Source organism: Panthera onca, chromosome D1 (genome assembly GCF_046562875.1).
Source record: "Panthera onca isolate mPanOnc1 chromosome D1, mPanOnc1 haplotype 2, whole genome shotgun sequence".
Classification (NCBI taxonomy): domain Eukaryota; kingdom Metazoa; phylum Chordata; class Mammalia; order Carnivora; family Felidae; genus Panthera; species Panthera onca.
The window spans coordinates 17,828,904-17,845,147 of NC_138348.1; the positions used below are offsets into that span (position 1 = coordinate 17,828,904).

Consider the following 16,244-nt stretch of genomic DNA (forward strand, 5'->3'; position numbering starts at 1 on the left):
TTGCACCTGTTAAGTGGCAATGAGAACAGCTCCTCTGACAATAAGAGAATAAATCCTACTGTGCTCTGAAGAGGGTAAACCGCAGCCCCTCTCGCCATCCTCCCTGCATCTGCCATCGATGGCTCCTGGGTGGGGAGCACAGGTGGGCGGGGCGGTAAGGCTCCAGGGAAGGGGACAGCAGACCTCACCATAGACTCCCCATTGCAAACCACCTTCTCTCCCTGTTTGCTTCGAAGGTGTCAGAGTTTAAATATGGCAAACTCCCTCTCAGGAGGTCTCTGACTGCCCTCCCTCCAAACACCACCTCTCCTGCACCCCCCAGCCGCCACGGGTCACACAACTGCGCAAACGCCGACAGAGGCCCGATCCACGGTGTCCCCACGTGTGGCCATCCGAGACCTCCCTTCCCTCCCAACCCAGATCCTGTCACCATTCCTGGGCAAGGCACCAACACCAGTCTGACCCCTCACACGGCCCGCAGACCCCTCTGGGCCGGGCCCCGGCACACCGCACAGGCCAACGGCACGGAACCAAAAGGAGAGCTGTGAGCTGGGTCTTCGGTCAGAGGCTCAGCGCAGCCACCCCTGGGTGACCCTGGGCCAGTCTCCTGCTCTCTCTGGCCATTAAGGATCCTTCTGGCACAAACTTCTGTCCCCAACACCAGACCGCTGTAAAACCACTCTTGAAAGTACTCACGCCTGGGCAGCAAGGGCCATCCAAAACTGAGCTAGAGACTGTGCTGGGAGACTCCTTTTCCACGGAGGCCATTTAAACAACTGCTGGCAGCTGTAGTGGGATGAGCCCTGCACCCCTACATCAGGAGTCTGCCCTCTGAGAGGGATCCTGGGTGGAGGGGGGCCCCTCCTTGGTGGGAATGCTGCCCGGAGCTGGGGGCCCTGGGTACTCCAGACACAGGGACAAATGTGAAGCCTCTAGGGGTCCTTATAACCCACCGGCCTCTTCCAGAGCCCCCTGATGGAAGGCCGGGGGAAGCAAGAGGGTCCCCCAGAACTAGACACATCCCAAACCCTGCAAACGGCAGTCCCAGGGCCTTCGGGGGCCTCCACCGCTGGGGACCGCAGAGGCCCAGCACACTCCTTTGGCTTCCTCTCCAAAGTTTGGGCAAGGCTCCCGGGAAATCAGCAGCAGAGAGCAGGACTCACCTCATCCAGTTGGCTTTAGTCTCGTCTGACCCATCTATGGACTTGTAGTGGTTATTCTTGTCCACAATCTGGAAGACAGAGAGAGAGTCTAGAAGGGGCCACCCTGCAGAGGCTCTCGTGTCCCTGGGCTCCTCCCCACGCCAGGGTCAGGGGCCTGGCCCGTCTGCTACCTCCCCTCCCCTCCTCTTGCCCTCCTGCTACAATGCCCCCACTGCTGTAGGATGAAACCCTAGGTAGGGCCAGGAATCCCATCTTCCTCTCCTGTGCTGATAACAGACCCGGCAACAGGGCCAATGAGCAGCATTTCCAGTAGCCACGCACGGCCACCATGAAAGTTGGATCCAGCCCCCCTTCTCTCTTCTAGCTTCTGTGAGGCACAGAGGCCAGCACCGGATGACTGAGCACCTGTGATGTGAGAGGGCTCCTCCTCTGGCCAGCCTCTAAATCCTCAACAGCCTCAGGGTTGGGCCGGGCTCTTTTCTCCTGGAAAATGTCCTACTTCCTCATCACGTTTGAATCAGAGTTCAGCTGGGTATGGAATTCTAAGCAGGTTGTTTGATTTTCTTTCAGCACCTGGAAGATCGCCCAAAAGGCTGCCCCTAGGCTGTTCAGCAACGTATTGTTGTTCCTTTGTGGATAGGCCATCTCTGGTAAAATGTGAGACTTGCCCTTCATTTTTGATTTTCTGCAGTTTCCCTCTGTGGTTTTGAAGTGGAGATTTATTTTCTTAGAATTCTCATTACTTGAGGAGCTAATTCCTTGATGAAAACCTACTTCTTCAATTCTCGAAAATTTTGAAAAACTCTTACGTTCACGAAGACAGCTTCTGAGTCACTGTCTCCAGTTTCTTCGTGTAGGATTTCTAGGAAACATATTTAGGAGTATCGCTCATGTCTTTTAACTACCTTTCTCTGTTTTTCTCTCTCTCTCTTTTTGGCAGTGCTCTGGGACTATTCCTCAGAACTCTCTTCCAATTCACTAATTCTCTCTTTGACTGTGTCTAGTTGAGAATTTATCCACCTATTAAGCTTCTTCCTTTCTTTTTTGTCTTCCTTTCTAAATGAGAACTTTTAATGCAATGAGTATTTTTCATTCCCAGCATCTTCATAGCCACCTTTTGTTCATTCCACCTCTGTTTCATAATGTCACATTCATTTTCTCCTTTCCTAACAGTTTTATTGAAGTATAATTGACATATAATGTACCCATTTGATACATTTTGACAAATGTATACACCCACTGCCACAATCAAGAAAACAAACATATCCATCACCCCTAAGTGTCTCTGTGCTCCAGAACCTCCCCTCCTGCCCCCTTCCATACCTCCCATCCCCAGTCCACTGGCAACCAGCAAGCTCCTTCTTGTCGCTAAAAATTACTCTGTGTTCTCTAGGATTTTACACAAATGAAATCAAATAGAAGCCATGTCTAGCTTCTTTCGCTCAGCACAATTCTGAGATTTGTCCATATTGATGCGTGCATCCGAGTTCATGCCTTTGTACTGGTAAGTAGTATTTCATTGTTTGGATGTGCCACAATTTGCCTTTGTATCTACTTACTGATGGACATTTGGGTTGTGTCTAGTTTTCAGCTATTACAAATAAATCTGCTATGGGAATCCAGTTACAAATCTCTCTGTAGACACGCACATTTCTTGTGGGCAAATACCTAGCAGTGGAATGGCTGGGTCACGTGGAAAGTATACGTTTAACTTTTAAGAAATTGCTGACCTGTTTTCCAAAGTGGCTGCAACATTTTATATTTCCATACACCAGCCTATGGACCCACCAGCTGGTCCAATGCTTGCCAATACCTGGCATGAACAGTCTTTTTTATCTCAGCCATTCGAATAGGTATGAAGCAGTATCTCCTTGTGGTTTTAATTTTATTTCTCTGATGACTAATGAGGCTGAACATCTTTTTGTGCACTTACTTGTCAGCTGCATATCTTCTCCGGTGAAGGGTCTATTTGAATCTTTGCCCATTTTTGAAATTGGTTGTTTTTTCCTTATTATTGAGTTTTGAGGGTTTTTTGAAAATATACTTTGGATCAAGTCCATCATCAGACATACGACCTACAAATGTTTTCTCCTAATCGAAGGCTTGTTTATTCATCCTCTTAATGATATCTTTCGAAGAGCAGAGGTTTGAAATTCAAACACACAAACAAAAATCCACTGTCTTGTTCTTTTTAGTGGGTGTTATCCTTCATTTCCTCAAGGATCCGAAGGCTGAGACTGCTCGTTATCCCTCATTATCTGTTGCCTCCTTCGTCCACAGTAACAGAACCCCTGGATTCTAACTGGGCACTTGGCTACGTGTAATGACAGAATACGTTTCTTGGCTTCTCCATTAATTAAGTTCTGGCCAATAGGATGTAGTTGGAAGTGTCATGTGTCAGCTTCTTGAAAACTTCTTCAAAAAACAGCTGATACGTGCCTTTCCACCATCCTACTGCCTGGAATGCAGACGTAATGGCTGGAGTTCTAGCTACCAACTCACCAGACTATGAGGATAATCCAAACACTGAGACAGTGGTGAGCTGGGATCAAGCTTGGTTCCCTGGGGACTTACTGAGGCAGAGCCACCGCATCGGCCCTAAAATGTATTCAATGTATTCAGAGTAGAAAAATGTAACTCCTATTTTGCTTGAGCTGCTGTTATTTTGAATCTCAGTTACTCAGAGTCAAGCCTATTCCTGATACAAATCCTAAATGGTTATTCTTTCTTTCTTTCTTTTTTAATCTTTTTTAATGTTTATTTATTTTTGAGAGATTGAGAGAGAGAGAGCGTGAGTGGGAGAGGGGGCAGAGAGCGAGGGAGACACAGAATCTGACACTGGATCCGGGCTCTGAGCTGTCAGTACAGAGCCCGATGTGGGGTTCAAACTCACGAACCGTGAGATCATGACCTGAGCTGAAGTTGGACGCTCCACCGACTGAGCCACCCAGGCGTCCCTGAACGGTTATTTTAAATTCATTTTCAGAATACTCCATAATTTTTATTTTAGTGTGAATTCATTTGTTATTCAGAGGCTGTCTTTTTAACATTGCTTCATTCGTTTTGGAGCTTTAGTCTTGGGGAGGGGTTCATCTTTTTTTTTGTTTTTCTTAGACTCTCATTGTAGCGTTTGGGGAAAAAAGGGTCGGGCTGGTCAAAGTGTGAATTCTCGGCACATCTGACTAGAAGTCCCCCGGCCCCTTCCGCACACACCTTCTTCACCTACACTCTCACTCTGGATACTCACATCTATCTCTAGACTCTCATTTGATCACTACACACAATTTTTATCTCAAGACCCAGGTGTGAATACCGGACTTCCCATGTGACTTCCCTTCCTTGGATGTCTCCTATCTCCTAGGCACCTCAAATTTACCTCCCCCAAGGTACCCTCCCCCCAGGCCCCACCCCCAAACCCGTTCCTCCCCTATTTTCCTCATCTACAGCAACTAAATCCTGGTTCACAAGCATAATTCGTTCCAGCAACATGCTCGTAAGCCAAAGCACTCCGTACATCAAAGCGAATTTCAGGAACACCGGCTCAGTTGTGATCATGGGACGTTCCGTGTCACATAGGACTCGTATCGCCAGACATCATCTGTTTATCAAGTTAAAACGAAATTAGGAACATTTGCCGATCCTGAGGAACACTCGCAGAACAAGTTACTTGCCATCCGAGGTTTTGCTGTGTTTGAAACCACCATCCACGCGGGTTTCAAAAAGAAAGCGATACCCACCAAAAAGCAGTGAATGGTACACTGCATGGTGTGTGAATTACACCTTGAAAAGGGTGTTAAAAAAAAAAAAAAGGACAAAGAAAGTCACCTTTCACCTCTTGCTCTCTCAATGCCCCCCCATCCAGTCCCTCAGCAAATCCTGGCAGCAGATGTCAAGACCGCCCCTCCGACTCCATGGCATCCCATGGCCGTGCTGGTGGGAGACATAAGCTCTCTTCCAGACAGCTCCAGGAGATCCTAACTAACCTCCCCGAAGCCGTCCTTGACTCGACTCGCCACCACTTCTCCTCAGAGCAGCCACTGCGATCCCTGTGGATGTAAATCCCATCACGTCACTCAGCGGGTATCCCACGTTAACCCTTACGTTAAGATGTGCACTCGTGGCCACGGTCTTCGAGACCCGTATAACCTGGTCCCTGCCTACCTCCCCAGCACGGGCCTCCCTCTTCCCTTCACGAGCTACGGCCACAGTGAGCCTTGACACTGGTAGGGTTCACCGCCTACTCTTAAAAAATTACTACCCATGAAATTGTTCAAGCATTCAGAAATTATAATGAGGAACGCAGCTGAAAACCGCGTGCCCGTCGGCTGGAGACAACATAACTGACCCCCCAGCCGCATCTGTCCCCACTTGGTTCACTTCAAGAAAACACCCAATGTAGCCGAAGACCGTCTCTGCCTCCAACTCATGCACCCTCCAAGGTTAACCGCCGTCCTGAAGCGCGTAGGGAGCCTTGCCATTTTCACTACACAAGGAGTTTTCTAGAAACAACGCACCGAGCCGTTTTGCATGTTTGTGAAGTTTACAGATATGGCACCCAAGGAACATACTCTTTCGTACCTTTTTCCCACTGATTTTTGCACTATTGGCCCCTTCTTATCCTTTGGGTCTCAGTTTCTGTCACCTCCTCAGAAGAAGCTTTTCCTGACCTGAACCTAAGGTAGGTTCTCCCCTGCCACTTCCTGACCCTCCACAGGCCTGTCCCTCACAGCACTAATTCTATGACCTCACCTGTCACTTCCTTTTCAAGACCTGATTGCAGGGTGCGGTTTTGTTATCGACGGCGTTTATTTGTCAGCATGGCTATGAACTCTGTCCCTCGCTAGACCACAAGCTAATGAAGACAAAGCCCATGGTTATCTCGTTCCTAATGGTGGCCTGGCCCCAATGCTAACATAGCACATGGCATGTAGCAGAATATTCGTTGAATGAATGAATGATTGGATGAAGAGCCTTTTTAAAAAAAAAAAAATTTTATGTTTATTTATTTTTGAGAGAGAGAGAGATAGAGCACGAGCAGGGGTGGGGGCAGAGAGAGAGGGAGACACAGAATCCGAAGCAGGGTCCAGGCTCTGAGCTGTCAGCACAGAGTCCAGTGTGGGGCTCAAACCCACGAACTGTGAGATCATGACCTGGGCCGAAGTCAGACGCTTAACTGACTACGCCACCCAGGCGCCCCTGGATGAAGGGCCTTTTAAGTAAAAAGTGAATTAAAGAAAAAAAAAGTATATAATGTCAGTATTTTAGTAAAAAGGAAATGAGTGCTGTGTCGGAACTGGCTTGTACCGACTGACGGGAGCTGACAGTTATACTTTCCAGAATTTCACGAACCAGTCGTGAACCACAGCCATTATTAGAAATTAAGCGATAGAAATGTACAATTCAATAAATATTATTTTGAAGGTAATAAATATTCAAGGCTTACCACTTCCTAATCATTTTTTTTAAAATTTTTTTTTTAACGTTTATTTATTTTTGAGACAGAGAGAGACAGAGCATGAACGGGGGAGGGTCAGAGAGAAAGAGGGAGACACAGAATCCGAAACGGGCTCCAGGCTCTGAGCTGTCAGCACAGAGCCTGACGCGGGGCTCGAACTCATGGACCGCGAGATCATGACCTGAGCCGAAGTCGGACGCTCAACCGACTGAGCCACCCAGGCGCCCCACTTCCTAATCATTTTTATGTTTCACCATAACCTGGGTTCTTGAGGGAAACGGACATCTACTGCGTCTCTTTCCACCTCCTCGTTCAGCGACTTCATGTTGGTACCTCGAAAGCGGCCACGGTGGGAGCATTTGCACCACGGAGATCAGCACACGTCCCCCCTCCCCCCACCTGACCACAACTGCCCCCACGTTACCTAGCGCACACCACGCGCGTGTGTTTGTGTGTGCACGGAAAGTCTGGGAAATACATTTCAAGCTCTCAGCTCTGGTTACCTCTAGAGGAAGCGAAAGAGGAAAGCAGGATGAGGCTTTTGCTTTATTTCTCTATGAGACTGGACCATCTTTGTGGTTTCAAATCCTCAGATAGACGAAAAGAGAAAAGGCGCAGATCAGCCTTCCCCCTCCCTGCCCCGCCCCCCAGAGTCTCCCCAGATGGTGCCCCGGTCCTCAGGGACCTCCCCCTGGCATCTCTTAGAACCCTGCCCGTGATCATAGTACTCATCCCCCTACGTTATCATTTTCTGACTCTCCTCTCCTTCCTGGGGGAAAAAGAAAAGCATCTCAAGGCCCTTGCAGCCAGTAACGGGGGCACCAGTGGGCCGTGAGAGCCCTGGAGCCAGAGGGATCAGCTAGAATCTCAGCTTCATCATTTACAAGTGAGTGGTCTTGGGCAGGCAACTCTACGGGCTTTGCCTCAGTTTCCACATCTGTAAAATGGGGTACAACCCAACCCTGCAGCACTGCTGTAATGACTGATGTGGGAGGAACTCAGTAAAGGGTCGCTATTAGCATTTCGGTCGTGACTGTCAACACAGTCTCTGGTCTCCGAATGAAGAGCCCAACTGTTTAGTTACCCTTACTTCTCGGCCGGCAGAGGTCTCCCGGTTAACGTGGAGTTGTTGTGATCTGCCTTCAATTGGGCAGAGAGGCCCCCGGAGGGAGCTTTGAGGGATGAGGGGACTGCCGGAGGCCCCCTCAGGCTGGCTTCAGATCTGGAGGTTTGCTGAGGGATGTTTCCGGCATTCTCTCTGCCACCAGGCAGGGTTTTCTCCAACCGAGCATTCATTCATTCATTTAACAAATATCACTGAGAGAGTAGCTACTACAGTGTCAGGTTCTGGGGGATAAAATGGTGATCCCGGGAGACAATGTCTTTGCTCTCACAAAACTCACAGTCCAGGGAGATACAGAAAGGAGGCCACTGTGATGCCCGGTGGTTGGCACTGTGGCGGGGAAATCTGTGGAAAGAGAACTCAGAGCTGGAGTCGGGATCTGGGAGTCAGTTGAGGACCTTCTTGGGAAATGGTGAATCTAAGCTGAGGTCTTGGAGAAGAGGAAGGTGAGGGTGTCCCAGGCGGAAGGAGCAGGAGCGGGCAGGATCGCACAGCATTTGTGGACCGTGTCACATGTCACTGAGCAGCCCAGGCCACCCTCAGCAGAGAGCAGGCCGACACTGAGATGGTCCAGGAATGGCCAGCCAGGGCCAGATGCTCAGGACCAACCCCCGAGGAGGCTGGTCCCCCCATGTCCTCCCTCGCCTTATCCCACAAGGTCAACTCCTTGGCCCTTCTGAACCCAGCACTTCCTGGAACCACCCGGGCTCTGAACACTGTGATATGAGAAGGACCTTGGTAGCCTAGACCTGACCAGAGAAGGGTGACCAGCATGGTGAGAGGGTTCCTTAGCCTGGAAAAGAAGAAGCCAGAGAAAGAGCGATCATCAAACGTGGGAAAGACCACCACTTGGAGGGAGCAGGGCCAGGACAACTTAGAGGGGCACAAGCCTGAACGGGGCACAAGGAATATGCAGGCAGGACAGTCGTGCAACAGAACGAGCGCCCTCGTGAGGTGGTGAACCTCTTGTTACCAGAAGTATTTAAGAAGATGGATGACCCACCACTAGGAAGACTAAAGAGAGGACTTTCCCCAGAGTGGAAGTCTGGCCTAAACGGCTTCTAAAATTCTGCCTAGGGGCGCCTTGGTTAAGCGTCCAACTTCAGCTCAGCTCAGGTTCTCACGGACCGTGAGTTCGAGCCCCGCGTCGGTCTCTGTGCTGACAGCTCAGAGCCTGGAGCCTGCTTCGGATTCTGTGTCTCCCTCTCTCTCTGCCCCTACCCCGTTCATACTCTCTGTCTCTCTGTCTCTCTCTCTCAAAAATAAATAAAATAGATAGATAGATAGATAGATAGATAGATAAAATTACGTCTAAAACTCAGCCTGTATGATTCTATGTGGACAGATCCTCAGAAAATAATACAAAACCAGAGTTTGGGCCCCCTGGGGCAAGCATGGTCTATTTGGATCAGAGTGCTATTTCTGACTATGGTAACGATTAACAAAGACATCAGCAATGCCACGCCAGGGGCTGTCATTCAGAAAGCAATTTCACTGTGCAAAGGACCCTTGCCCCACCTTTTCATGGGTTCTCACAACTCTGTGAAGTAGCGACTACGATCATCACCCCCATTTTGGAGACTGGGGAACCGAGGTTCCGTTTCACAGGCAATTTGCCTGTGGCCACAAAGGAAATGTGTGGGGAAGCCGGAGTTCGTTCAAACAAACAACAGCCCGCCTCTTACGCACCGAGATGGACCTCATGCCCTCTAATGACCTCATCAGAATCCGCCAGGAATGTCCTGGGGGCTCCCTCTGAATTTCCAGTGTTGCTGCTGGTTTGAGCAGATTTGCCCAGTGAAGATCTGCATTTTACTAGAGGGGAGCATTCTGCTTGGTGGCAGAAGGTCGGCCGCAGTCAAGGGTTCACTGCTGGGCTCCTCTGAGTGGTGCCATCACCAGCTGCTGTCCAGATTAGATTTTCAAAAACCTGATTTGCTTGCAACTTTCCAGGAACCCATGGAATCCATAAAACATTCTGATTTTCAGCCCCGCACCTCCTTAGAGCAAAGTGGTTACAAAAATGATTTATGAAGCGATTCGCAGTTGACAAGGCACTCTGCCCATCTCAGATGCTCCTCCCCGAACCCCAGGAGGCAGACAGCGTCGGCTCTCTTCTCCAGCCACTTCCCAGTCTAGCAAACTGAAATGGCAGAGTGAAAAAGAGGCCAGACTGAACCCGAACTTGACCTGAATACTTCGGCTGCAAGGAGGCCTCTGAGATTATTCAGGCCCCGGCTTCCAAACCTGGTGCCTACGGATGGACTTTGGCAAGGGGAAGGGGAGATTCCTTAAAATGTGCACAGCATTCCGTGAATATTGGTATACATATGAGTACAACTCCCTAAGTCTGGCTGGTCAGGAACCAGGATCTAACCTGCCCCCATCCCCTTTTAACTGATAGAATTCGTGCTTCCTTTTCTTGTTCTAAAACTCTCTTTTATCAAATTTCAGAAAAGGCCCCCGAGATGTGGTAAATGGGGCATGTTTACATACAATCTCGAATTCCACATCCAGGTTTTACATACTACCGTTCCACTCACCGCCCCCACGAACCCCCAGGCGCTACTGGAGATAATAAAGAGAGCTGTGAACGGCTCTTCGCCTGCTGTGCACCTGCACGCAACAGGCATCAAGGCTCACAACTCATAAGGTCATGTTCAACCGTGCATCCCCATTTTATGCACAAGAAAACCAGTGCATCCCCATTTTATGCACAAGAAAACCAGCGCTCGGAGACAACGAGCCTCCAGCCCCAAGATGCACGACCCTCAAGGAAAAATGTCTGAGTCCGGAGCCCCCCGTAACCAACCCAGAAAGCTCATCCCCACCCAAGTCCTTCTGCTCGGCCTGTAAAAGTCCCCCCCGGCCCTGTTACCAGCCTCAGGACCAACTACCCCCTGAACACACTTGGCCTCACTCTTCTTGGTAATATACCTGGCTATGGGCAAAACCAGTGGGTTGAGCCCTCGGGCAAGGACTGACAGCCTCGGGAGGCTGGCCTGAATCCTGTTAGCTATGCCTTAACTTGAGGGGCTCTGGGGCAAGAGTGGGAGAGAGCCCCCCCCCCCCCCCCCCCAGAATCTGCTCAACCTGGAGGCAGCAAAAATGCACATTGGAATGGGTCTGCTCCGGAGAGATTCAATAGAAACAAACTTTAAATACGCTACAGATGTCAAGGATCTTCCAGGTGAAAGTGGCAGAGGGAAGCTGATGTGAAAAGCACCCACAGGGTCATCCACAGCACAACCAGCACGGCCGTCATGGGCGGCTCGCCCCCCAATAACCAGAGACATGAACGAGAGGTAGGAAGAAAAAAAGCAGAGAACAAACCAAAGCTCTGCCATGAGAGAGCACTTCACCCCCATGAGGATGGCTGGAGTCAAAAAGTCAGCTAACAGCAAGTGTGGGCAAGGATGTGGAGAAATCAGCCCTCGCACCCTGCCGGTGGGAATGCAAAATGGTCCCGCTGCTCTGGAAAGTGGTCCGGCAGATCCTCAAATGGTGAAACATAGGGTTACCGTGTGACCCAGCAGTCCCATTCCTACGTATTACCCAAGGGACATGAAAACGTAGGTCTACACAGAGACTTGTGCACACATGTTTAGGGTAGCATCATTCGTAATAGCCCAACGATGGAAACGACCCAACTGTCCATCGACAGGTGAGCGGATGAACAAAATGTGGCCTATCCGCGCAATGGGGGGGAAAAAGGCCAGTGAAAGGAAGGATCATGCTACGCAGTGATAATCTGCCCCAACCCAGAGGTACCCTGAAAACATGACGCTATGCGCAAGAAGCCAGTCACAAAAGACCACGTTCATACGAAGGTCCACAATAGGGACATCTGTAGAGACAGAGGGACATCCGTAGAGACAGAGTAAACTAGTGAGGGCTGGAAGGGGTGGGGGGAGAGGAGGAGATGGGGTAACCATTAAAGATAGAGTTTCTTCTACGAGGCGATGAGAGTGTTGCACAACTGTTGGCGGTAGTGGAGGCAAACACTGGTTAATTACTAAAGACCATTAAATTACACACTTTGGGTGGGCGAGCTGCACGGTCTGTGCTGGTATCTCAATGACGCGGTTGTAAGAAGTCCGCCAAATGCTCACGGGCAGCCATCAGACAAGATAAAGAAAACCACCTTATACCATCTGCTTGAAAAGTACTCCCTGGGGGCGCCTGGGTGGCTCAGTCGGTTGAACGTCCTCCTCTGGCTCAGGTCATGATCTCGTGGTTTGTGGGTTCAGGCCCCGCGCCGGGCTCTGTGCCGACGGCTCGGAGCCTGGAGCCTGCTTCCGATCCTGTGTCTCCCTCTCTCTCTGCCCCTCCCCCACTACTGCTCTGTCTCTCTCCGTCTCTCTCCCTCTCAAAAATAAATAAAATGTAAAAAAAAAAAAAAAAAAGAAGAAGATCCAGTTTTGAAGTCCTGGCCCCATGATGAGCTGTATGGCCTTGGACCAGGAATTGAGCCCTTGAAGCCCCAGTTTCCCAATGTGTAGAAAGGGGGCTGAAGCGTACTTATCTGACAGCAAGGTTGTGAGGGCACAGAATGAGGTCACACAAATCCTTTAGTGCCTGAAGAACAGCACCTGTCAGAGGTATTGCTATCCACCCAACCCTCCCTCACAACTTTTGCTGAGGACCCACTGGGGCTTAAGGGCGCTGAATCAGGCTCCGACAAGACCGCTCCTAAAGGAATTTTCAAACACCAAAAAACCCTACGTTCCCTATTATTAAAATCAGGGGGTTTACTAGAAATTCGCCCCTCTCAAACAAGGGTCTTTGGATACGCTCTCAGGATCTAAAAGTTCTAAGAATGTTTAATTCAATGTTTTCATTCAAAAAATCAACATACGGGAATCGCCATGAGATTTCCATCCCAAAGACTGCTGTGCATGTAACCGGGTGGGCACCTGTGGTAGACTGAATTCTTGGCCCCGGTTCTGCCCTTCTCGATCGGCCTTGGCCATGTGATTCCGCACTAGGCTCTCTCTTACAGGTGGCCTGTCCTTCTTCGCTCCTTGACCCTGGCTTCAGCTGTGTGACTTATCTGGCCGGTGGGATGTTACCGCACACCAAGCAAAGAACGGGAATGTGCTTGCAAAAGGGGGGGGGTGGGGGTGGGGGTGGGGCTTGCCTCTGGGACCACCCCTGCCTTCACCAGGAGGAGAGCTTCTCCAGAGAGCACCTGCTCCTTCAGTCTGGGCCCAGAACGAACACGCATGGAGCAGACCAGGCTCCCCTTGAGGAGACGATCTGGCCCAGTGGCTTGCGGCAGAGAGGACCAGCCGCGCCCAACTAAATCAGCCCGCCCGCGGTCCACCGGCAGACACGCCAGAATAAATGAGACCCCGTAGTTCAGCCAGCAGATACCTGAGCAAGGATAAATGATGGCTGTTCTACGCCACAGGTCGGCAGACTTTGGCCCTGCAAGCTAAGTCCTGTTTTGGATGGCCCACCAGCTAAGAATGGTCCGTTTCTCAGTGGTTGAAAATAAATCAGAAGAAGATTTCATCACGCGAAAGTTGTCCGGAATTCAAAGTTTGGTGTCCGTGACAAGTTCTGCTAGCATACGCCCCACCTCTGACTGTTCTCCGGCTACAATGACAGAACCGAGTGGCTGTGGCCAACACCGTGAGGTCCACAAAGCCTAAAATATTTACGGTCTGGCGCCTGACACAAAAAGGGTGCAACCGCAGTTCTCTGCCACGGAATGTGGAGGTAGCCTGCTACACTGTAACAGGCGAGCAGGTAACATCGATCATTACTATTGGCCATGAGCTAGTGAGAAAAGAACAGGCACCCACTTGATGAGCACAGGATGCATTCTGGTAAAGAAAAGAGTAAGAAACATCAAGGCCACTGCACTGACACACAAAACGCACGAAAGCACACGAAAGCACAGACATACCAAATGCCAAAGAACCTGGGTGTTTGTAGTCATTACCACGGTCACCCTGGAAACAGCGATTTCGGTTCAATAAACAACATCGTCGCACATATAACGAGGATTTCACTCATTTGAGTTACGCGTGTTTGCATAGGTCTGTTCATTTGATATTTGCAAGTCTGTGTTGGATTTACAGCTGTTTCAAAGCTGTAAGAAAAGTTTCCTCTAGCTCTCTGCTTAAACCTTTTTAAACAACATCAGAGTGAAATTAAGGTCACATTGGGACCCCACGAACCTTAAATGTCACCTGACCGACAGGTACAGGAAAAGGTACTCGGCTTCACCAGCCATCGGGGACATGCAAATCAAAACCACAATGTGATATCCCCTCATGCCTGTTGGAAGGACTGTGCTCAAAAAGACGAGAGGTGACAAGGACTGGCCAGGAAGTCGAGAAAAGGGAACCCATGCATTGCTTTGGGAATGGACACAGGTGCAGCCAACATGGAAAAACAGCATGGAGGGTCGCCAAAAACTTAAAAAGAGAACTACCCCGTGGTCCAGCAATCCCACTCCTGGGCATTTATCAGAAGGCAATGAAAACGCCTGATGTGAAGAGATAGTTGCAGCATGATTTACAAGAGCCAAGACGTGGAAGGAGCCTAAGCGGCCATCGACAGATAAGGGGCTCAACACGATGTGGTGTGGATATACGACGGGATATTACTCATCCATAAGAAGAAATGAGATCTTGCCACTTGGAATAACACGGGCGGCCCTTCAGTGCATTATTCAGAGCAGTGTTCCATGCTCTACTTGTATTCCAAAATAATAGATCTTGAGAATTACAGACAGTTCGAGCCAAAGTGGGTTCACCGGCAGATCACATATTGGGGGGGGCGGGCGGGAATCTTTGGTTTGCTTTGTGGTTCGATAACCAAACGCCCAGCATCTATAAAAGTTATACAAGGCAAGCCCATTTAATGCTTCTGATAGTAAGAGGAATCTTAAGACTGAGGTGCACACTTTTATTCCTGGAAAAGCTGATATTGAATGGATAGTGTTTTAAGATGCATAGCATCTCAGAACATGAGCAAAGCAACTTCTCTCTGGCATCATCTTCCACTTTTCCTTCTAAGCACGCTCTGTACTTCGGCTCTAACCTGTTACCTTTTCCCCTCCACATGACCCGTGCCCCTGGACCTCGGTACATGTTGTGCCCGCGGCTGGCGATTCCTTGTTGCCTCAGTCCCTGACTCCCTGCAACTCATTCCTCTAATCCTAGCTCAGGCCTAGAAGCAAGGAGACCCCAGTAGCAACCACACACGCTTAGTGCCCAGGGATCTTGATTTCTGAAAACGATTTCCACTAAAACAAATCAGGGCTCTTAGGAGAGATGGCCAGAACATCTTTTTGCACTGGAAAGTAAGGGAAATACTAAAATAGGAAAAAGGAGCCTGTCTGCACGGGCTCCCGCTGGCCAAATCTAGGGCAATTGAAACATCAAAATGAATGACAGGAATGGACTAGAACACACTGAAGGAAAAAAAAAAAGGATTCATGAGTCCATCCCAGTACTAAAAATAACTAAAACAAGCGATGGGGAGGAGGAGAAAGTTGAATACTTTTTTTTTTTCTTTTTGCAGAAGGATGTCACATAGTAAAGAATGTAGGATGCAAATCATTTTAAACCATGGAGAATAATTGATAAAGGCGGGGCGCCTGGGTGGCTCAGTCGGTTAAGCGTCTGACTTCGGCTCAGGTCACGATCTCACGGTCCGTGAGTTCGAGCCCCGCATCGGGCTCTGTGCTGACGGCTCAGGGCCTAGAGCCTGCTTCGGACTCTGTGTCTCCCTCCCCTCAGCTCCTCCCCTGCTCACACTCTGTCTCTCTCTCAAAATAAATAAAGATGAAAAAAATAAAAAAATAATAATAATTGATAAAGGCAAGAATCATCAACCACTGGGTAAAAGATAAGACAAACTGACCTCACAAGCTTCCTGCTATCTACAGGGAGAAAGACACAACATCCTTCATGCCAAAAATCTATAATCTGAACCTATCATGAGGAAACAATCAGACAAATCTAAACTGTGCAACATTCTGCTAACAACTGTCCAGAACTTCTCAAAAGTGTCAATATCCTGAAAGAAAAAAACAACGCAGGGGAACTGTTACAGAATAAAGGAGACTAATGAGACATGACAATTAAATGCATGAGTGGGTCCTAGATGGGGGACAAACTGTAAAGGCCATTTCTCCAGGGCAATTGGGGAAATCTGAATAAGGATTGCAGTTGACAGAGTGTTGTATCGTATCCATGGTTAAATTTCCTGAATATAATAATTATATTGTGGTTATGTAGGGCAGGGGTCTGTTGGCAAACCACTGATTGTAGTTCAAATGCAGCCCCCTACCTGTTGGTTTTGTTTTGTTTTGTTTTGTTTTGTTTTGTTTAAGTAGGCTCCATGCTGCGCTTGAACTCACGACCCCAAGACCGAGACCTGAGCTGAGATCAAGATCTGAGTTGGGATCAAGAATCAGGTGCTTAACCGAGTGAGCCACCCAGGCGCCCCCCCCGGCCCCATTTCTAGACAGTTGTGAGCTAAG

General features: G+C 49.3%; 1 protein-coding gene across 5 annotated transcripts in view; it reads right to left on the minus strand.

Moving 5' to 3' along the window:
* Nucleotides 1–16,244, minus strand: part of PRDM11 (PR/SET domain 11) — an 89,639-nt gene that overhangs the window by 29,060 nt on the left and 44,335 nt on the right. For all 5 annotated transcript variants that reach the window (XM_060606459.3, XM_060606463.3, XM_060606460.3 and 2 more), the window contains one exon: nucleotides 1,164–1,231. In XM_060606459.3, the coding sequence (XP_060462442.2) occupies nucleotides 1,164–1,231 (68 nt within the window). The remainder of the gene's footprint in view (nucleotides 1–1,163; nucleotides 1,232–16,244) is intronic.